The sequence below is a fragment of the Populus trichocarpa genome, chromosome 10 (assembly GCF_000002775.5).
Source record: "Populus trichocarpa isolate Nisqually-1 chromosome 10, P.trichocarpa_v4.1, whole genome shotgun sequence".
Lineage (NCBI taxonomy): Eukaryota > Viridiplantae > Streptophyta > Magnoliopsida > Malpighiales > Salicaceae > Populus > Populus trichocarpa.
The window spans coordinates 21864856-21886367 of NC_037294.2; the positions used below are offsets into that span (position 1 = coordinate 21864856).

The 21512-nt window shown below is 36.3% G+C and overlaps 3 protein-coding genes across 4 annotated transcripts; all 3 read left to right on the forward strand.

The window, feature by feature from the left end:
* Positions 1–2047: 2047 nt before the first annotated feature.
* Positions 2048–3682, forward strand: LOC7469525 (transcription factor SRM1). Its single transcript, XM_002316456.4, has 2 exons — positions 2048–2493; positions 3209–3682. The coding sequence occupies exons 1-2, from the start codon at positions 2081–2083 to the stop codon at positions 3501–3503; spliced, it is 708 nt and encodes a 235-aa protein (XP_002316492.2). The 5' UTR covers positions 2048–2080; the 3' UTR covers positions 3504–3682.
* A 6527-nt stretch (positions 3683–10209) lies between these two features.
* LOC7491615 (cationic amino acid transporter 6, chloroplastic) lies at positions 10210–14546 on the forward strand. 2 transcript variants are annotated; one of them, XM_024609979.2, is made up of 5 exons: positions 10210–11007; positions 11093–11312; positions 11408–11756; positions 11870–12104; positions 13400–13743. In XM_024609979.2, the coding sequence occupies exons 1-5, from the start codon at positions 10623–10625 to the stop codon at positions 13402–13404; spliced, it is 1194 nt and encodes a 397-aa protein (XP_024465747.1). In that variant the 5' UTR covers positions 10210–10622; the 3' UTR covers positions 13405–13743. The 2 variants fall into 2 exon arrangements, with proteins under 2 accessions (XP_024465747.1, XP_006378822.1); XM_006378760.3 differs by lacking the exon at positions 13400–13743 and adding an exon at positions 13749–14546 and having other exon boundaries at positions 10227–11007.
* Positions 14547–19104: 4558 nt separating this feature from the next.
* LOC7491614 (pentatricopeptide repeat-containing protein At5g04780, mitochondrial) lies at positions 19105–20987 on the forward strand. Its single transcript, XM_024610221.2, has one exon. It carries the CDS (start codon positions 19185–19187, stop codon positions 20814–20816), a length of 1632 nt encoding a protein of 543 aa, XP_024465989.1. The 5' UTR covers positions 19105–19184; the 3' UTR covers positions 20817–20987.
* Positions 20988–21512: the final 525 nt, after the last annotated feature.

Below are 21512 nucleotides of genomic sequence, written 5' to 3' on the forward strand. Positions count from 1 at the left end.
TTGCCGACACTGCCATAAAGATGATCACCTCCATCTGGTAAGCCGTGATCCATTTTCACCTGAATTCCATGATGGTTGCCCCTGGCCTATGACAAAAGACAACTAGCTTCATCTTTATTAACAGTGAGATAAAAATCGGGTGGTGGCCTGTGGGTGTTCAATTGCCAAAGATTGTCTCTGGCAGTAAAGATTGAAGACTTTGTAAAATCTTTTCAAATTTAAGGGAAAGGGAAACAATTTTGAATAATTGTTCTTAATTGTTTGAAAATAAATCTAATTTATCCATTTATATTTTTTTTTATATATATATATTACTGTGACTCGCAACGTGGAAACCGTTTGGGAACGCGGTGTAAACCGCGTTCCTAAAAAATTCAAATTTTTACTAAAATTTAATATGTTTTGGATCGTTTTGATGTGCTGATGTCAAAAATAATTTTTAAAAAATGAAAAAACATTATTGACATGCATTTCAGCACGAAAAGTTATTTGAAAAGCAACCGCAACCACACTGCCAAACATACCCGTAGTACATACAATAAATTAATACATTAAATTAGATTATTAAAAGTCATTTATTAAATGATTTAAAAAATTAATTTAATTCTTATTGATATATAAGCTAATTTAGTCTCAATTGATACATAATTAGTCAAATAATGATCGGGAAAAAAAACACCAGTAATCGTATTCTAAAATCATAATCAATTATTTTGAAATCATGGCTTGCATTTGATTGAATAAGATTAAGCATAGCAGAGGACAAGGGGAAATCATGAGAACTTAGAATTCGTACAAAAAATTATAGATCATGGTAGAAATCATCTTTTTTATAGTTTTTTCTTTTGTTTTTTTCTGACTGATTTAAATATTCATGTGCTTATCACTCCTCCATTGTTTACAGTGCCGTGATGGTCCTATGCTGATATTCTTGGTTTCATGATTGAAAAACTATTTCATGCATAGATTTTTTAAAAAAACAATATGGTTTATATTCTAGGAAATAACTCTATTATTATATGAATAATTTATTTTATTTATTTAATTAAATCATGCGTGTGTGTGTCTATATATAAATATCAATTCACTACTAAAGTTGTATGATTTTCGTTGCCATTTTTGTCAATTGTTATTATTTTTTAAAATTATTTAAATTATATCAATTCTGTTGTGATTGTCAATTAGCACATATCAATTAATTTAAATAAATAGAGTACTAATTATTTTACTTTTTTTTTCCTTGAGAAATCGGTTGGAGTAAATTTAGAGAAATGATCACAAAGTAACACTAATTAGTCTCTGCACTGACAAAAAAAAAGAAAACAAAAGAAATGGTGAGTTAATCTTATCCCAATTAAGCTAAAGGCTGTTAACAATAAAATGGCTGTAATTAATCAAATTCCATTAAACAAAGAATAAAATTAATTACAGTGAGGAAATTATTTTTGGCTTACGCCACGTTAGCCAGCCATATATTTCGCAGCCAATTAATTACACTAATTATGCTTGATTAACAAAATTATTTGCTGAACTGCTAAATACGTGTATTTATTAGCGTGATACACCATATTAATAAATAAGCTTTAAATTACTCGAGATTAACCGACTGGACATATATAATTCTTAGCTTTATTCTAAAATAATATTTTTATTTTTTCGATTATAAGTTTGTTATGCTAATTTTAAAACTAGTAGATCGATAAAATTTATTTTAAAATACAGTTGTTTTTAATAAAATTTGAAAAAGGGATTTCAAAGCTGGCCGACTAAATCTTATCATTTAACTCGTTTAATATTTATCCGACTCATGGAAAAAAAAAATCAGTTTAAATTAGGTTTTGAATTAGCCAGTCAGTGTTAAAAATAAATTATTTCTTTTTTAAGAAAAAAAAAGAGAAAAAGAAGACATCCTAATTTAAGTAAAAAACGAAGAAACGAAAAAAGGGGAACCAATAAAAGAAAAAACGTGTTGAATTCAAAGAAGAGGTGAGCTGTACAAGAGTCCAAAACCCTTTGCCATCCGCACTATAAACCAACATCATCTCAATTCTCCCACCAAACCCCCATCCGAAACCAAAAAATGCATCAAGACTTTAACTTCCAAACTCGGTGCTTGACTCAGCCGCCTCATGCCACAGCCGCCACTCGCTGGACTCGCGAGGAAGACAAGATTTTTGAACAGGCTCTAACTATTTTCCCTGAGAACTTGCCAGATCGGTGGCAGAGCATTGCAAACCATATCAGAAAATCAGCGTGGGAAGTGAAAGAACATTATGATATCTTGGTTCACGACGTTCTTGCAATAGATTCGGGCCGTGTTGAATTGCCAACTTATAGGGACGATGAATCTGTGAGTTGGGAATCCAGCGGCGGCGACGACGGCGGGATGGTCGCTGCGGGTGCGCCGCCGTCTGGTCAGATTTGTTTTGGTGGCAAAGGAAAGCAAGATACGGAACGGAAGAAAGGCACACCATGGACTGAGGATGAACACAAGTGAGTTTGTGTGTGATAGATTTTGAATCTTGTTCATAATTTTTTAAAAGTTTGAATTTTTGTATATAATTTGTTTCGGAATTTAACAAGTGTGAGCTATTATCCAACATCTTCTGCAAGTTTTTGTGTTTTGAAGCAAATATCTATATGGGTAATCTGAGTATTTGTTGATGAGGGGCTGCAAAATCTTGTGCGGTAGATGAGTCTACGAAGGGTAAATGCTGGCTGTTGAAGTGTATTTCTTTTAAGATGCAATTTTTTAAGCTCATTGTGTATAGTTGTATAGCTGTTATGGAAACCTTAGATCAAGGGTAGTAGACAGGAAGTTTTGCATAGAGTTAGCAGTAGGAAGTGCCACGAGACCCCTTCTGGGATAGAAAGGGAAAAACCCCAGAGAGCTCTGTTCCGGGCAAGAGTGAATTGTGAGGGGTTGGATGAACGAATGTTGTCTGTCGATTTTTTATTTACATATTAGCTAAAAATTCAAATTATAAAGTGTTATATGTTTAAAGGTTTAAAGTATCATCTTTTGGTTTTTGAATTTTGGCAATTGACTCTCCAATGGAATTGTTTCAAGCTGTTTTTGATAGGATTAAGTTGAGGATAACTTCTGCGAAAAAGATTCAGATAATAAAATGTTACATGTTTGAAGGTTTAAACTCTCATCTTCTGATTTTTGAATTTCTTGCAATTGGGACTAATGGAATTGTTGCAGGCTGTTTTTGGTTGGATTGAATAAATTTGGCAAGGGTGATTGGAGGAGCATCTCAAGGAATGTGGTCATTACCAGAACACCAACACAAGTAGCTAGCCATGCACAGAAGTACTTCCTCCGCCAGAATTCGGTGAAGAAAGAGAGGAAGAGATCTAGCATTCATGACATTACCTCAGTGGATAACAACACTGTTGGTCCTTCAGCTGATGATTATTGGAACTCTCCGCCTGGCCCTCCAGCTAATCAAGACGGGCCACCGGGTTTGGGTTATCAAAACTTTAGATTTCAAATGTAAAAATGGTTAATTAGTGTAAACATCATTGTACTACCCGCGTCTCTCATTCAATCAAATCTGTTATTGTTTAGGTTATTGGTGTTTCGTCGCTATAGTCTATTGGTGTTCATTTTAGCTGTAGGCAGATGCTGTATAAACATAAATTCAGAGTTATTAAAATTTTCTGTTCCTATTGTCAATCGTGCCTTTGATTGTGGTAGTGGCAAAGTGCAGAGCCAGGAAGCTCGCCATAACCATGCCTCTAAAATCAGTTGGCAGGAGGGTTTCATGGGACTTCAATGACTGTCCACAATTAATTTCCGATCACTGTGGATCACAGGGAGCATTGATTGAAGGTTGCCAAAGTCCGGAATGGAATGCCAACAAATAGCCGAATGGGCTTGGCTATGTTCTTTTTACCGGTAAGTGGTTAGAGGAAGCCAAGCAGGCAATGAACTGGCCAGGTAGTCAAATAGAAAAGGATCCTCCCCTTTGTCTTGCCATGGATTCGAACTGAAAGTCCGGGATTCGCAGCTCAAGAGGAACGAGTCCTCAGCCACTCTAGGAGTTAACTAGAAAGTGTCGTTGCCCCGATTCCTTCCCCTTTTACAACTAGAACTACAATATTTAAATTGCCTGTACAAATGTGGATGGCAAATGATTCAATAATCCAACTCTTCACCGTCGGTCCCCGAATCAAGCAAGGTATGTATTTGATAACCAGTTTTGTTTTTGTGTTTTAAAAATGTTTTTAAAATATTTAAAAAATTTATATTTATTTTAAATTAATATTTTCTAATATTTTTAGATTATTTTGATATATCAGTTTTAAAAAAAAAAAAATATATTATTTTAATATATTTCTAATTTTTTTTTTGAAAATCAACATAACCAAGTTACCGGACATTCGATCAAAACGGTAACTCCATCTATTTCTTTCTCAAAACCCATACCGTCATTCCCACTGCAAAAATCACAGGACTGATCATCACCATCGACGCACTTATGACCTAAGTGTCCACCTGGGTTCGGCTATCCAGACAGAGGACCCGACACAGGTCTGCACAACCCGTACGGGCCGAAGGGACTAGACAACTCGCGGGTTTCAGTAATAGCCTGGCAGTCCAAAACCCAGTCGGTTTGAGCATGAGCTCGAGCCCAGTAATAACATTTGAGATTTCCGTCCCGTTCTAACTGGACAGCCAGTAATCTGACAATAGGACGATGAGAGTTGCGGAATATCTGAATATCTACTGGGGTTTTCCCCACCTGGTACATGCCCCAAAACTTATTGGGTTCGAAACGGGCAAGGATCGAACATTGTCCTTGAACAACCTCTGCTTTAGTTTCTAGTGCTGTGTTTCCAGCACGATTGCTGCTTTTGCATCTTTGAACTCTGCCGTATAAGCCAATGGAATCATCTCTCCTGGGCGCATGGAGTAGACACCATTGGACGGAACCGAGAGACATGTTAGAAGTGAAATTCTTATTCTCGATGATGATATTTGAGGGAAAGACGAAACTTTGCAAGATAACTTGTGGTAATTGTAGGTTTCAGGAGCCGAGGAGAATAACTCTGCCGCCGCCACCTTGTTGGAACGTTGCTGTTTGCCAGAATGTCGTCCCTTGTGGAGCAGGTATTACAACATGGTAAAATTGAATTTTTAAGATAGATTTGAAGTGAATTTTTTATCTTTTAAAACTTAAAAAATAAAGAGATTTGTATGCATCTCTTTTATCTAAGATAAAAACTAAACTCTATCCAGGAATTATTAACAAAAACTAAAAAAAAACATGCTTTTATTATTCATCACTTTACACAGAAAAAATTTTATTTTTTCTCGGTTCATGTTTTTTTATCCTTTAATATTATATATTATACTCGAGATTAGATTCATAATTTATTATAATTTGTATTTTATAGAATCATCTCAATCTCATAACTCATGTTGTAGATTTTAAAATAAACTTCATGACGACTTAACTCGGTTTGACTCTGGTCTTTTTTTTAAAAAAAATTATTTTTTTCATTCCATCTTTTATTATTTAGTTAATTGAGAATTGAGTTTTTATTTAATTGATTAATTGAATTATCTTTAAATCCAATGAGTCAATCAGGTAAAATTAAATCAATTTTCCTACAATTTAATTTTTTATTAGAAAAATATTTATAACATCGAGATATTATTAATTTTTTACATCCATGGACCAACAATCCAGGAAACTATTAGGAAGGAAGGGAGTTGGGTTTGATATTGCATGTCAAGAGAGATGCTTTTGATGGGTCGTTCATATCTGGGCTAGGCCCTCTTCTTTCGCAGTCGACTTTTTCCCGTCTTGATGTGGGTTGTGTTGGGCTAGGCCTTCTTGCTGTTACCTAGAACCAAGGGGCTGTAAATGACCAAAAAAAACACGGACCAGTGGCTACGATTTGGCATGTCACGGAGCTGCAATTGCCACCATTTGATGCCACTTTCGGTTTTAGGTACGTCGTGGGAACCTCCATATGGTCCCACCCCACCAACTGAGATAAAATATAACTACCTTAATATCTCAAGAATACAAAGATAAACACAGAGGAGCACTCCTCCCTGTTTCTTTTTTCTAAACACCCCTGGGTGTTTGATATAATTTTAAAATAAATACATCCTCCTAATAATTTTAAAATAAATTTACGTTATTTTAAAGTATAGATACAGGATATATCGTTTTATACACCTGGAGGCAGCACATTGCTCTTGGTTCTCGAGTGCCAGTGAAATAATTTCTGGCTGCCGGACATTAATCATTTGACCCTACCATAATCTAACAATTACTTGTTTAACAGAAGAGGAAGGAGCTTTTAAAAACGTTGTGGTCGGGAAAAGGCCCATGTCTTTACGTGCTTTGACTGAGCGACCATCATACAATGAGGCGTAGTTATAATTGGTTTGATAATCTCATGCTTCAGATGAGCTTATGTGCTCCTACGACAAGGAAATATTTCACTCACGTACAGCACAGGGCCATGCTCTAACTTGGCTCCCCTCCCCACTCATGAGAGTATGAAACAATATATGATCAAAAATAAATGGAAAAGGGTGTATTTATTTTATTTATGGCCAATTGTTTTTTTTTTTTTTGAAACCAGGAGTAAAAAAAATAAAATAAAGAATGACGTCTCTGGCAACTCCATTCGTTGTAGAGTATGATTTAAAAAATCAGTGGTCATGATTTTTTGAAGTACAACATGACGGTTTGGGAAGTACATTGTATGTTGTACAACTCAAGACCGTTATTATTAAATAAGACATGACATGATATGATATGATAGCTTAAATTCAGACTGGTTGATCCATTCCTCACTTTCTTCCAATTTGTTTTTCACTTTTTAAAAATTTAATTCTTTTTATTTTTTATTTTAAATTAATATTTTTTAAAATATTTTCAGATAATTTATTTTGATGTGCTCATATTAAAAATAATTTTTTAAAAATAAAAAAAATACAATTCCAAGTAAAAACACTTTGGAAAGCAACCACAACTACACTCCTAGATGGACTTTTAGAATTAACTCGGTATATTTTGTGACTCAACTCGTGACTTTATTAAAAAATTGATTATCTTTTTTAAATTATTTTTTTTAAAAGATAGTTTTTTAATTTATTATTTAAAAAAAAACTAATTGATGTTGATTAAAGAACCACCTTTTTAACCATAGCCTTGTACAGATAATAACCATGCTCTAGATCCAATGGATCATTTAATTATTTATACCTTGTTTAAATGTGTTTAAAAAATATATTTATTTAAAAAAAAACATTACGTTCATAATTTTGTAATATTTTCGGATGATTTATTATTTGTTGATTTCAATAATAAAAATATATCTTAGTGTATTTTTTAAAAAGAAACACCGTGTAACATAGAGTCACATGCACTTGGTTTAGCTTGCCAATACAGTGTCCATCTGCATACCTGAGGCTCAACACATGGCAGAAGGCGTGGCACGAGCTTGCACCTAAAGAACAAGGTCAGTTTAAAATATGGTCACTCTGATCGACACTTCAAAGTCACAACTTGGTGGCGTTGCCACATGACAATGCCCAAGCATGGCATCTTCGGCCGAACATTACATGGCAGTACATGCGTGTCCCATGTTACCTTAGTTGGTGGTCGCTGTAATAGCAAAATTACCTTCCTTTATCAAGACAGGTGTCCCCCCCCCCCTGCGCGTCTGCTCTTGACGAGGCTGGTGTCAAGTTGCCATCTTCTCGTGTGGCTGCAACCATGCTGTTCTCTCCTAGTTCTTGCTCGAATCCCCTGGTTGGACCCTGACAGTGGTCATGAACTAGCCTTTGAAAAGGGCTTGAGCTCCGATTTCCAGCAAGAGAGGAAGGACGGTGTGGGTGCGAACAGAAGCATCGGGGGCCTAAAAAACGTGATTTTGTGGGAACCTGATGTGGACCCAGATCTTAGAAAACTGTGTTGATTGGTCACGAACTGATAAGATCGTGCCCATGCTAGAGCCACTGCATAGGTGCAGGGCTATCCCCTTTCCTCACAGCCCTGACAATCGTGGCACAGTGGATCGCAGTTGATTTGGATGGAAATAGCAGAGGAGGGTCACAACTCACACACACTTGATTAACAATTTGCAGCAATTAAAATCCTTCTAGCTATTTCACGGTGGAAGGTGATTTTTAAAAAATATTAAAAAAAAAAAACCTTCCACTGTGATGATTCTTGCCTCCACGCCCAGGTTTAGGTCCCTGCCAACAAGCAAGCCACCGATATCTTTTTCTGCCTTAAATCCATGCTTATCTTCGAAAGATTTGCCTTTTCATTCTCCACACGTGTCATTGTGGGTTTTAAGCTTGATGCAAAGTTAATTGCCTTTTAGGGGGCCCCGTACCCTCAACGGCCAGGGACCCAGCGGCACCAGTGGCCACCATTTGGCTCAGTGACCCCGTCCTGGTTCGGATGTAACGTCTCGAGATTCCTCTGCCAAGTGGGTGTTGGTTTTCCGGGCCGTTTCAAATGGCTCAGGGAGGGCACGTTACAAAATTCAAAGGTCAAGATTGATTCGTCATGCACATTTATGGTGGTGTTCATCCTCAGTAGCAAAGGTGAAATCATTATTTTAATTTAAAAAGACATCGTTTTTTGTGTTTAATTAAAAAAAAAAAACAATGTCTTGAGATTAAAAAAACTTGATCAGGTCTCCCGTATTTTTAACCAAATCAACTGGGAACCATTGTTCAAAGTCAACCCAGCCTGAAACAGGGCTTGAGTTGAGGAGCTTTCATTTCGATTTGTATGGTCGGGCTGGATTTCATAGCTATAAAACTCTAATAAAAAGTGAGTTTTTTTTAAATTTTAATTCATACATAATTTATTTGTCTACAATTTTATCATGAAAAACTTGAATCTCGGAGCATAAAAACTGTTCCAGCTGCATGAAATTGATGAAAAACACGTCTAGTTCCTCAACAAGAATTAAATATAAAAACGAAATTACCAGATGAACAAGGGAAGAAATTGTATATCTCAACGTAGGTAAGCTAAGCACCCATGGCTTAGATTGACAAAGAATGATACGTGACAAATAAGTGTTTTCAACTTGGAATTTTTTAAAATTTATCAAATTAAGAGTATTTTTTGTAAATTTTTATTTTAATGGGTTGATATTAAAAATTAAAAAAATAATATATTAAAAAGAAGCTGCACCACAATGCCCTTTGCTGAAAGTAGCACTTGGGAAGATTTATTAGAATTTGTCAGATTCTATCATCGTCATCATCATCATCATGAAGGTGATTCGATACAAAGTGTCATTAATGGTGATAAATAAAAGGCAAGGCTAGTGCACTCCCTTTAGACGTTTCTAGCACCTACCCACAGCCCCTTGTTTTCTCCTCTTCCCGTTCTCGCCACCAAGTTGTTTGCACTTTGCAGTGCATTATTTAAACCCATCTCAGATCTACTTCGACTCTAATTTTAAACTATATCAAATACAAGTTCACTTTACAGTAAGATATCAAAACATTTCAAGAACACAAAAACAACAACTCCATGGAAGAAATACAAGAACAAAAGAGTTATTTAGTGGATCTATGATATGAAATTTGTTTCGATTGGTTTTTTTGGACCACAATGAATAAGGATACCTTTCTTGAATCCAGCACGAGATTCAACCACCAATTTTGCTTCATTCAGCGTACTGAATAAAGGGAATTAATTAACTTTTCGAGATTGTGAGCCTCGTTACTTGATCAGAGCTACAACTACAAGCATGGTTTTTGCCCAGCCAGAGGCGTCGTTAGGTGGTGTGATCAATCATGCACCACAGCCATGGTGTTTGCTAACACTGCATTGTTTCTCGTAAGCCACGTGTCTTGTTTAAAGACACGGCAAACCACGTGACTAACCGCGTTAGAGAATGGATACCCAGGAACTATTTGTTTTTATGTTCTTGATGAAGTTTAATTTTTTCCATTTACGGATTTGAGTTTTCTCATCATCATTTATGTTATTGATTTCAGAACTTGTAATCCGGATACCCATGTTATTTAAAAATAATAACAAATAACTGTCAAATTAATATATTTTCAACCATCTTGGCATGAAAATATTAAATTAAAACGTATCAACCCTTTTTTACACATGCTAAACCATTCTTGATCGATTCTTGAACATAACATTAATGCCTCTAAAGTTTAAATCGTAATTAACAAAGTGGGATACACACGCTCCCAAGCGGCGCTAAGCCATGCCAAATCTACCTCTATCAAAAACCAATCGAATCAACAACCACTTGAGATCAAATCCTCCTTTGCTCATCAATGTTCACGTCTACACATACCAAATTCAATCCAAAAACATCCACACAACAATGCCATAGCATTAGCTATATGAATCCTTTTCTAAGAATAACCATGGTCAAAGCAGCCAGCAGGATAGTGGACACTATAATACAAAGCAAAGAGAAGAGAAATTGATTGACACACACACACACACAAAGTGGCCCTTTTATTCACCTTCCATTGTCAGTCCAAGCCCTTTATAAGTCCCACTCATCTCCTCTTCACTCCCCACACAGAAGCTAGAGAAAGAGATATAAGATCGATAAAAAGAGGTTTTTTTTTTTTTTTTTTGTCAATGGAGAGCAGTCATGGTTCCTCTTTCTCTAGCTTGAATTCTTACATTCAGGCCCTGGCTCAGACCCCAGCTCGTTTTGCCAGGCGGGCTGGTTCAGTCTCAACTTCTTATGAAGAAATGAGCAGGGTCAAGGCCAGGTCTGGTTCTGACATGCAAAGAACTCTTCGTTGGTATGACCTTGTTGGGTTTGGCATCGGTGGTATGGTTGGTGCTGGTGTTTTTGTCACCACTGGCCGTGCCAGCCGTGTATGCACTGGCCCATCAGTTATTATCTCTTATGCCATTGCTGGTCTCTGTGCTCTCCTCTCCGCCTTTTGTTACACCGAGTTTGCCGTCGACATGCCCGTCGCCGGCGGTGCTTTCAGTTATCTCCGTGTCACTTTTGGTAAGTAACAACCACTAGTGTGCTGCCGACGAACTGTTGCACAATTGGCAAAAATGCTTACTGGATTTTCCTTGTTTCTTGACAGGTGAGTTTGCAGCGTTTTTAACCGGTGCAAATCTTATAATGGATTATGTCATGTCAAACGCCGCTGTTGCTAGAAGCTTCACTGCCTATCTAGGCTCAGCAATTGGCATTTCCACATCAAAATGGAGAGTTGTTGTCCATGTACTCCCAGATGGCTTCAATGAAATTGATATTTTTGCAGTCCTTGTTGTCTTAGCCATTACTCTCATCATCTGCTACAGGTACCATAAAAAAAAATCGTTTCTTTATAATATTCACAGTATTCTCAGACCAGCTTTCGCTTGCTAAATATGACCAGCTTGTTCTTGGTTGACAGCACAAGAGAGAGTTCAGTTGTGAACATGGTGTTAACAGCCTTACACATATTGTTCATTGGGTTTGTGATACTAATGGGATTCTGGAAAGGAGATTGGAAAAACTTCACAGAGCCAGCAGACCCAAAGAACCCATCTGGGTTTTTCCCATTCGGAGCTCCTGGTGTGTTCAATGGAGCAGCAATGGTGTATCTGAGTTATATCGGATATGACGCTGTTTCTACTCTAGCTGAAGAAGTCCATAACCCAGTTAAGGATATCCCTATTGGAGTTTCAGGCTCTGTTATAATTGTCACCGTTCTCTATTGCCTCATGTCCGCTTCCATGTCCATGCTCCTCCCTTATGATATGGTAATTGATTAATCAATCAATCAATTAGAATGATAATTAATTTAATGCCACTGCAAATTACTTGGAAAATGACTGAAAGTTTCTAGCTATTGGGTGCGGTGGTGACCATGTAGATTGATGCAGACGCACCATTCTCAGCAGCATTTAGAGGGAAATCAGACGGCTGGAAATGGGTGTCTAACGTGATAGGGATAGGGGCCAGCTTTGGGATCCTGACGTCATTATTAGTTGCAATGCTGGGACAAGCTAGATACATGTGTGTTATCGGACGGTCCAATGTTGTCCCTGCTTGGTTTGCCAGGGTCCACCCAAAGACATCAACGCCCGTTAATGCTTCCGCGTTTCTTGGTACGTGTTTTTATCATGTGGTTGCTTGTTTTTTTCTTGAAAATTATCACCTGCACGTATGAAGAAGTGTTTTGTCATGGCTTTTTTTGTTTTTGTTTTTAATAATGAAATATTTGTGTGTGCTCTGTAACGTGGATAGTCTTGGCTTTATCCTCGATGTTCTGGAGTTTGTTCTTGATAGGTTGTTGGGTGATGGGGCCTGCTTGAACCGTTTCAGTTTTGCAGGTCGTGATGCATTTATGTTCTTGATTAATTTTGTTGCCTCTCATTCCTTGTAAATGGAGAGCATTAATTACTAGCCGTTTTGCCTTCTTGTTGTGACTAAGACCAGATCGGATTCTAGAACTGACCTGAAAACGGATCTGGATCATCGAATTGTCGAGTCCATTTATGAATCTCCAGACCAGTACGAATTAATTATTTTATTACAACGGCATTTTCTCCTCTTCTTTTTTTAATTTTAACTGGAGTTGACATGGTTGGATTTGGTTTGCGAGTTAATATCTTGAAACCTGGTCCAAGTCAAGATCCCGATGGTGAGTTTCAGAGTCAACCAGCCAAGTTAGGCCACTGGGACTAAGATACAACCATGGCTTTTAGAGAAATGGTATAGGGAATGGCCCTTCGGATGTCATGTGTAAAACGGTAACTGGGAAGGGATTTAATCTTGACGAGAGAATTAGAATTGCTAGTTTTTTGTTTTTCCTTTGCCCCGCAGGAATTGTGTAGTCATTACCCAACAAGCAATGCATTTGCTGCGAGGCCATGCATGAAGAATTACTGGTTCCTGTGGGATGGATTAATATAAGTTTACGAGATAGAATATAGATTTAGTGAGCGCAACCTTCACTTTGTACAAGGTACAGATATGCTGAAAATTAACATTATTTGGTTGTTTGATAGCGCATGTAAGCTTGGACAAATGTTATGCCCTGTAAATTATTGAGGCAGGGTACGTCCAAAAGTGTCCCTAATAGGAAACCCTTACGAGGAACTCGCGCTTTGTCTCATTGTATTTTGGACCCTCTGAGCTGGACCATCACCTTGCCAAATTGGTATGCCTTTGCTTTGTAGAAAGTGAGTGAACATTTTACTATTAGATTCTTCAAATTGGTCTTTCTTGGTCCCTTTTCTCCTGTTCACGTGACTGGTTGAGTGTTTGATGATGTGTAGTTTGCATCAATTAGTTAATTACTAGTTCTAGAAGTAGGATTTGTTGTTTAGTTAAGAAATACTAAAAGTTTTCTTGAAGACAGCAAATCTTTTTCTAAAGATGGCTGAATTTATATAAACAGATTAGGCGGGACTGGCATGCGTCTCTGAAAAGAAGTGGATGAATTAAGAGGAGAGCACATGCCAGGCATGTTGATATCTAGTGGAAACTGCTAGATGCGGCAACATTTCAACAGCATTTGATTATGTACTACTTCTACTAAGATGAATATAAAAACTAGGGTTTTCGAGCTTCGAAGATACAGTACTAAACTGTAAAGAAATCAGTACAGAAAACTATGATATTTACAAGACATGTGCTAGGAATTTACTGAGTGACATTGACACTTGCTCACAAGGTTGAGTTTGTTATCCTGTTGTGATCAATTCTTAACACATCATCTTTAATATGTGTTGTGATTTCTTTTTCAGGAATCTTCACTGCAGCAATTGCTCTTTTCACTGATTTAAATGTCCTCCTCAATCTCGTATCAATCGGCACACTATTTGTCTTCTACATGGTGGCTAATGCTGTAGTTTACAGACGTTACGTAGCCATAGGGACGACTAATCCATGGCCTACATTAGCCTTCCTGTGCTCATTTTCCTTGACCTCTATCCTATTCACTCTCATTTGGCACTTCATGCCACAAGGCAAGGGAAAAGCCTTTATGCTCGGTGCTTGCGCGGTGATAGCGATTGCAATAATACAGCTCTTTCATTGCTTGGTGCCACAAGCAAGAAAGCCTGAATTTTGGGGTGTTCCATTGATGCCATGGATACCATGTGTATCTATCTTCTTGAACATATTCTTGTTGGGGTCTCTTGGTGGTCCATCCTATGTGCGGTTCGTCTTCTTTTCAGCTCTTGCTGTGCTTGTATATGTTCTGTACAGTGTCCATGCTAGCTTCGATGCTGAAGCAGAAGGCTCTTTCGGTCAAAAGAATGGTGGGATTTTGAAGGAATCAGGAGAGAGTGATCAGGACCCTAGTTTCAAAGTGTAAAAATTTATCCTTCTCATTTATCTTTTCCTTGGTAGTGACCTCTACTTTTTGAGTGGTTGATGGATACCGAAGGAAGGCATAGAATAGAAGGAATTTTGCAGAAGTGGCTGCTTGTATAGGTGGTGAAGGGAGGTAGACTTGAAATTAGGCTGTGTGATCCTTTGTACATCAGCTCATGTGATCCATCAACTACTATTAAATTTGCTTGTTTGACTTGAACAGTTCATGAATGAGAGCAGCGTAGCATAGAAAAGAAGTCATTTCCATTGTGTTTTTACCACAGTGATTAATCCTGGCCGATGATGGAGCCATGATGAGTTCCTTCTGGTTAATTTGGATCGATTGGACTCAATTAAAAGGTTAAAATGACATCAATTTGAATCCGTTTTTCAAAATAAAGGTCAATTTGGGTGAATCAGATAATATATTGGTTTCTTCTTGAATCGACTTAAATCGAGTTTAATATTAAACATGGTTTTTACACCTTTCGTTGGATTTACCAATATTCTATTATTTTGATAATTTGAATGGGAAAAAAAGGGGGGGATTTTGACGGTGAATAAAAAATTGGGATTTTGTTGAAATATACTCTGGGAAGTGGGAATGATGATCTTCATAATCAAATTGGATTAAAGAAATGGGGTTTGAGAATAAATCAAAAGTGAGAAAAGTTCGATATGATGTCACTTTGAAAAGGAAAAGATGCTTTTGCATAATTTCATGATTATTGAAGCTGATTGCCTAATTAAATACAAATTGACAAATAACAAGAGATTTCTTTAACAAGCTACACCGGATAGAGTTAGAATCATAGTGCAGATGGTTGATAGAAAAGAACAATTTCCCCGATGTCTTGTCACTCCTTTCTTAAAGCTCCATTAACCAACCTGCAATGAAAACTTAAGCTAGGGCAAATCATGTCGATTGCAAGGTCCATACGAGTGGAGTGGTCTTGCCTCATCATGAAGTTCATTTCCACTTTCTTTTGACTATGACAATAATCCATGCAATTAAGATACAAGTTAGTCGAGATGCATGCAAACGGGTCCGGACACCTACGTTAAACTAAAAAAAAAAGATACAAGTTAGATTAACACGAGGGGTAGCTTAACCGGTCAGATCTTAAGTTTGATTTTTAATGATCATGAGTTTGAGTCTTTTCATAGTCACTGAATGCTTACGTGATTGTTAATTTCAGGATCCACAAGATTAATGAGATAAGCGTTAAATTCATAAATAAAATACTCTTGATATTCTTCCACTAATGCTTTTTGATGATGACTTTTTATTATTACAACCACCGAATTTAAGGAATTTAGAATAAGTTATATATATACACACACACATCAAGATATTGTTTAGTTATTATCTCGAAATATAAAAATAAAGTCAATAGAGATGTATGATATGTTTTCTTGTATATTCGGTCTTAGAATGACAAGAATTCAGGTAGATATCTTTTTAAGATATGTATATTTTGTATATCCCTATCTCTGCGGTCAAATAAGATTTTTATCTTTTATATATTTGTCAATTCTTTTACAAAACACTACCCAAAAGCTATGCATTATTAATTGTAAAAAAAAGAAGAAAATCATCCAGCAAGAGCAGAAGGCCATGCCTTGTGACAAAATAGACATGGAAACAAAGAATCATGGGCCAACCACTGGTTCCGTTTAACTTCCATATCCTAATTGAATCTTTTTTGTCTAGTGCAGGGGTCAATTTGCACCTGTTTCTTCATGTTCATTCACAAAGTTTTGGACCTCACCGTGTCCATTGGGAGAGAAACAGGGGCCTCCATCGGCGTCTTACGAACTACTACACTCAGACCTGTTATCCCATCACCGTGCCTTTAATAAACCATGCTTCAGAATTCTTACCCTAGAAATTTAAAGTGAGAAGAATGACGTTGTCCTTCTGTTCTTAATAAGGGTAAAATTCTGTTCTGATTCTCCTCTAACCCTCCTCCATATATACTTGACCTGTACTGTAACGAAAAAGTTTGTCAATCTTGTCTCGTCTAGCTTTGATTTCTCCATAAAAAAAACTTGGATTAACCTAGTTAACTTGTTAAGATTCAATAAAAAAACTATGTAATTTTATATATATATATATATGTTAATCCATGTTAACTTGTGTTAACCCTTCTAACCCGTGATCCAAGTTTTATACCAAGTCAAACCCTGAATCAAGTTTAATAACTCGCAAGTACATGGTGAGATGGTTTGACTAATTACAAAATCTGATTTTCTCTTCAGAATGTTTTTGGTCAATATCGGATAAGATTTATGCTCCATGAGCATCTTGAAAAAGTAGGGCAGAGGATGCCTCCAACGAGAAGTGGGTAGCAAATGGTGGTTTCCACTAAATGGATTCTATGCAGATAAAAGGTGAAAAGGGAAATGAGAAGACCAATCCAAAAATAATTCAAGTGATGTTGTAGCGCTCATATTCTTTTACTTTATGCACAGATTCAGCCTCTCTCTCTCTCTCTTTTTTTCCAGAAAATAGAACAGATCCTTGAAAACAATACTATATTGTAAAAGATAAAATATATTTCTCAAGCTCATGCCATGTCAATAGATCTTGCCATGAAGATAAAGAACGATGCGTTGCTTATATTATCTCCACAGACCTTTGAACTACAAGAGAAGATGAATATGCCGACCCATCACACCATTTTCAGCTGACTACCCCAACAAAAAAAATTCACAATCGAGTCCTTCATCTAATTGGGGACGTTACCCAACTATCCCGAATCCATGTAAAATTTGGGACGTAAATGATTGGATGGTATCATGGTAGGGGTGTTACAGGGATAATGTCTAATCACATGGGGGATTTAATTGGAAAAATCAATTTTCAGGGGACTCAATCAAGATGCTATATTTATTGTTTTTTTTAATAAATAAAATCCAAAGGGAAAAAACCTAGCAAAACCTGACCACACTTTTCCCAAAGCATTGTGGTGTTATCACTGTCCCAGCCACACAAAAATCACGAGATACCTGCCACCGCAAACTGGTAGTATGAAAGGCACAGCTCAGTAAAGCAAGGCACGGGAAAGAGATGATGAGGCGAGGATAAATGATGGGGCTGGCTGGAATATCTCTTATTTGGCCGCTTGCTAGTGACTTTCAGTTTAGATTACGGTGATGATTCTCTGAAAAGACATCCCCTTCCAGAAGATAAAGCAGCTGAGCTGATGATTTTTGTAAGTGGGGAGTTGAAAAATTAAAGCTGGTGAGAGTCTTGGTCGTGTAATTTTCAGTGTAAGAACACGAGGGTCCACAAGATTTGTGCCTTTGTGAATCTGCAGATTTTTGCCTTCTTTTGTACCTCTCCTGCTTGATTTTACAAGCCAGGAGGATGACAATCTGGGTCTGTCCTCACTCATGTCACAGTCTCCATCATCATCATGGGGAGCTTTTTGAACCAGCTAACATCAACTTGCTACCTACAATGACATGCAATTCCATGTCAACATGCAATTCCATGTCAACGAGATTCTTTTCACACATTATTTCATCTACTTTCTTTCTCTGAGAAAGAAATTCTTGATTTCACCCTTTTTAAATTATGTTTTTGATAAAAATTATTATTTTTAATTTTTAAATCGAAATTGAAAATAATTTTTAAAAAATAAAAAATATATATTATTTTAATAAATCTTAAAATAAAAAGAAGTTTGAAAAGTAACATTAACCATATTTTTAAATATTCCTGCATATCATAATTGTCCATCACAATAGAAACGCTATTTAAAAAAAAATAATATTTGTGCCCAAAAATATTGAGATTTTAGCATACCTATTAATCCGTGACTGGAAAAAAAAATACTGAGTTATCAAATCAATTTTTATAAACCAGTGAGTCAGTTTGAATAGGCTGTTATTATTAAAACTATAATATATAATTTTTTTTGTATTGATCCAACCAGATTTAAATGTTCAGTCAACTAAATTATTAAAATCCTAACTAGATTAATTGGATTTTATCGAGTTAATATCTTACATAATTTAATTAGAAATATAGCTTAAATTAAAATTTAAATCTTCAATTTTTTAAATTAAATAGTAGGATCAGGTCGAGTATAACAATCAAGGACATAGTTATTAAACCCGAATCGACCTGGCTGGTCGACCCGGGACCCGTTCGATCTAGTGGCTGGACCGGTCCAAGTAAGATGAAAGACCAGAATAAAAAAACCCAGGTAAAACCTAGTTGACCCACCGGGTTGACCAATGACCCGGGCGACCCAGCAAAACCCGATTGAAACCTTTTTTTTTCAAATATGTTTTTTCACCTAGCAAAAGACTCGTTTTTTTTTATATTTTTTAGTTGGTTATTAACACTTTTTAAAGTTTGCTATATAAATAATAGAATAATATTTTTATTTTTTTATATGAAATATTAAAATTTTAAATATATATTTTTAATTTTTCCGAGTTGACTCGAGTCAACTCATATAACTCAGAATCCAGCTTCTCTAACCGGGTCCTGATCGAGTCCAATAATTATGGTCAATGACATCACAAGACTCGCTAGATTCAGGGCTTGTTTGAAATTATGGTAACGGTTGCAGTTGAAATAATTTTTTGCTGGGAAATGTATCCAAATAATATTTTTTTATTTTTAAAATTAACACATTAAAGCGATATAAAATTATATCTAAAAAATAATTTTTAATCAAAATAAAAAAAAAATTAAATTTTAAGGCAACGCGGCCTTAATGGAAGCACATTTTAAAAGGCCTTTAAGCCTACTCAAGCACTATTTGCCTTTCCTTGCCAAGACCAGAGAAAACAAGTCTGTCCCCATTAAAGAAATGAATTACTGAACAAACATCCTTCGCTAGGACATGAATACATTTAGGATCTTTTGCAACAAGAAGAGATTCAGTGAAAATTTTATTGTTTACCGTAAACACTTCTGTTCCTTAGGTAACGCTACCAAAAAACCTGAAATTATAACTCAACAAGACTTTTTCTTTGACGCCACCAAAGTATTAAAGTTGCATTCTTTACTACAATTCTGTGCAAAAAATCGAGAACCCATTACAGGTAAGGCCTGCCATGGACAAGTGATTCGATTGGGGTTAGAAACAGATACCTTAACATCAAATATGTTGATGAATATGTACTCGAAATGTGGTCTAATTCGTCGTGCTTGTAAGGTGTTTGATGAAATACCTGAGAGAAGTATGGTTTCATGGAATATAATGATCGGTACTTGTGTACAGAATGGAGAGGAGGAAAAGGCTATCGACATTTTCTTGGAAATGCAAAGAGAAGGAAGCCCATGCAGCGAATTCACGGTTTCTAGTGTTGTTTGTGCTTGTGCTGCTAAAGGTGACGTCTTTTTCTGTAGGCAGTTGCATGCCTTTGCTATCAAGGCTGTGGTGGATGCTGATGTTTTTGTGGGTACTGCATTGATTGATGTTTATGCAAAATGTGGGTCGATTGAAGATGCAAGTTGTGTTTTTGAAGGGATGCCTGAGAGGAATGATGTTACGTGGAGTTCAATAGTGGCAGGGTTTGTGCAAAATGAACTTTATGAAGAGGGCTTGGTGTTGTTTGCTAGAGGGAAGGAAATGGGGCTTGAAAATAATCAGTTTATGATATCATCCGTTATTAGGGCTTGTGCAGGGTTGGCAGCTTTGATTGAAGGGAGGCAGGTGCATGCTATTGTTTGTAGAACTGGTTTTGGTCCGAATAATTTTGTTGCTTCCGCTCTTGTAGACATGTATGCCAAATGTGGTAGCATAGAAGAGGCTTATGTTTTGTTTTGTAATATAGAGAAAAAGAATGTTGTCTTGTGGAATGCTATAATTTCCGGGTTTGCTAAACATGCTTGCTCTTCGGAAGTGATGAACTTATTCGAGGAAATGCAGCAGACGGGTATGCAACCGGATGAAGTGACTTATGTTGCAGTATTATCCGCATGTGTTCATGTAGGTTTGGTGGACAAGGGACGAAGCTATTTCGACCTTATGACAAGAGAGCACAACGTGTCACCAAATGTCCTTCATTATTCATGCATGGTTGATATTCTTGGCAGGGGAGGACTGGTTCATGAAGCTCATGAGTTGATGACGAAAATGCCATTTGCTGCTACTGCTTCAATGTGGGGATCACTTTTGGCCTCTTGCAGGATTCATGGGAATCTTGAATTAGCTGAGATTGCAGCTAAGAACTTGTTCGAGATGGAACCTGACCGTGGAGGAAACTATGTTCTACTGGCAAACACATACGCTGCTAGTAAAAAGTGGGAGGAAGCTGCAAAAGCAAGGAAGTCCCTCAAGGGGAGTGAGATCTTGAAGGAGAGGGGCAAGAGTTGGATCGAAATTAAGGACAAAGTTCACACTTTTATGGCTGGCGAGAGAACCCATCCTAGAATAACTGATATATATTTAGAGTTGAATAACTTGCTAGAAGAGATGACTAAATTAGTTAATAAAGCTGAGACCGACTTTGACCTTCATGATCTCTAAGATAGCTGAAAGCAAGAACTTCTGAGCCACCACGTCCAGAAGCTAGCTCTTGCATTCGGGATTGCCATTCTTTTATGAAGCTTGTTTCTAGAATTACTAAATTATATTTTAGTGACATGCAAATAAAAGCTAATCTTTTAATTTTATAAAATGTAATATTAATGCACCAAAAAGGTAATAAATTTGTCCACTAGATTGCTAGGTTGTGTTTTATTACTGTGTCGGGACAAAAAAGACAAATAATAAAAATAAAAATTGTTTTTGAAGACATTTTCTGAATTTTTAAAAAAATTATAGAAATTCATTCTAAAATTATTATATAGATAAATTTATTTTTATGTTTTCTTCTCTTCAACTAAATAAGTTTATATTTTTTTTTCGGCATTAAAACAGTAACTAAACATTACTTTAATAATACAAAACTCTGTAACTTTATTTATATTATACCTGTAGATGCCTTTAAATACGGAAACAAAAATTTTAAGGGCCAACAATTGGTTTCACCTTAGCTTAACAAGCTAAATCTCTCTCTTTTTTAGGGTTAATTTGCATCAAATTTATTAATTTGAATCTAACTTAACTTTGATCAATTCAAAATTATATAATTTCAAGATAAAAAAATAAAAAGATATTATTTTAAAAAAAATCAAATCATGTGACTTGAAACTTGTGATAAACTTACATTTATAACTAGAT

What these genes read in the sequence shown, in the direction of transcription:
- LOC7491615 (XM_006378760.3), top strand. Translation starts at nt 10,623, where the DNA reads ATGGAGAGCAGTCATGGTTCCTCTTTCTCTAGCTTGAATTCTTACATT. An exon ending in TTATCTCCGTGTCACTTTTG is followed by an intron (nt 11,008 to 11,092) that starts GTAAGTAACAAC and finishes GTTTCTTGACAG; the next exon opens with GTGAGTTTGCAGCGTTTTTA. An exon ending in TAATGCTTCCGCGTTTCTTG is followed by an intron (nt 12,105 to 13,748) that starts GTACGTGTTTTT and finishes TTTCTTTTTCAG; the next exon opens with GAATCTTCACTGCAGCAATT.
- LOC7469525 (XM_002316456.4), top strand. Translation starts at nt 2,081, where the DNA reads ATGCATCAAGACTTTAACTTCCAAACTCGGTGCTTGACTCAGCCGCCT. An exon ending in TGGACTGAGGATGAACACAA is followed by an intron (nt 2,494 to 3,208) that starts GTGAGTTTGTGT and finishes GAATTGTTGCAG; the next exon opens with GCTGTTTTTGGTTGGATTGA.
- LOC7491614 (XM_024610221.2), top strand. Translation starts at nt 19,185, where the DNA reads ATGAATACATTTAGGATCTTTTGCAACAAGAAGAGATTCAGTGAAAAT.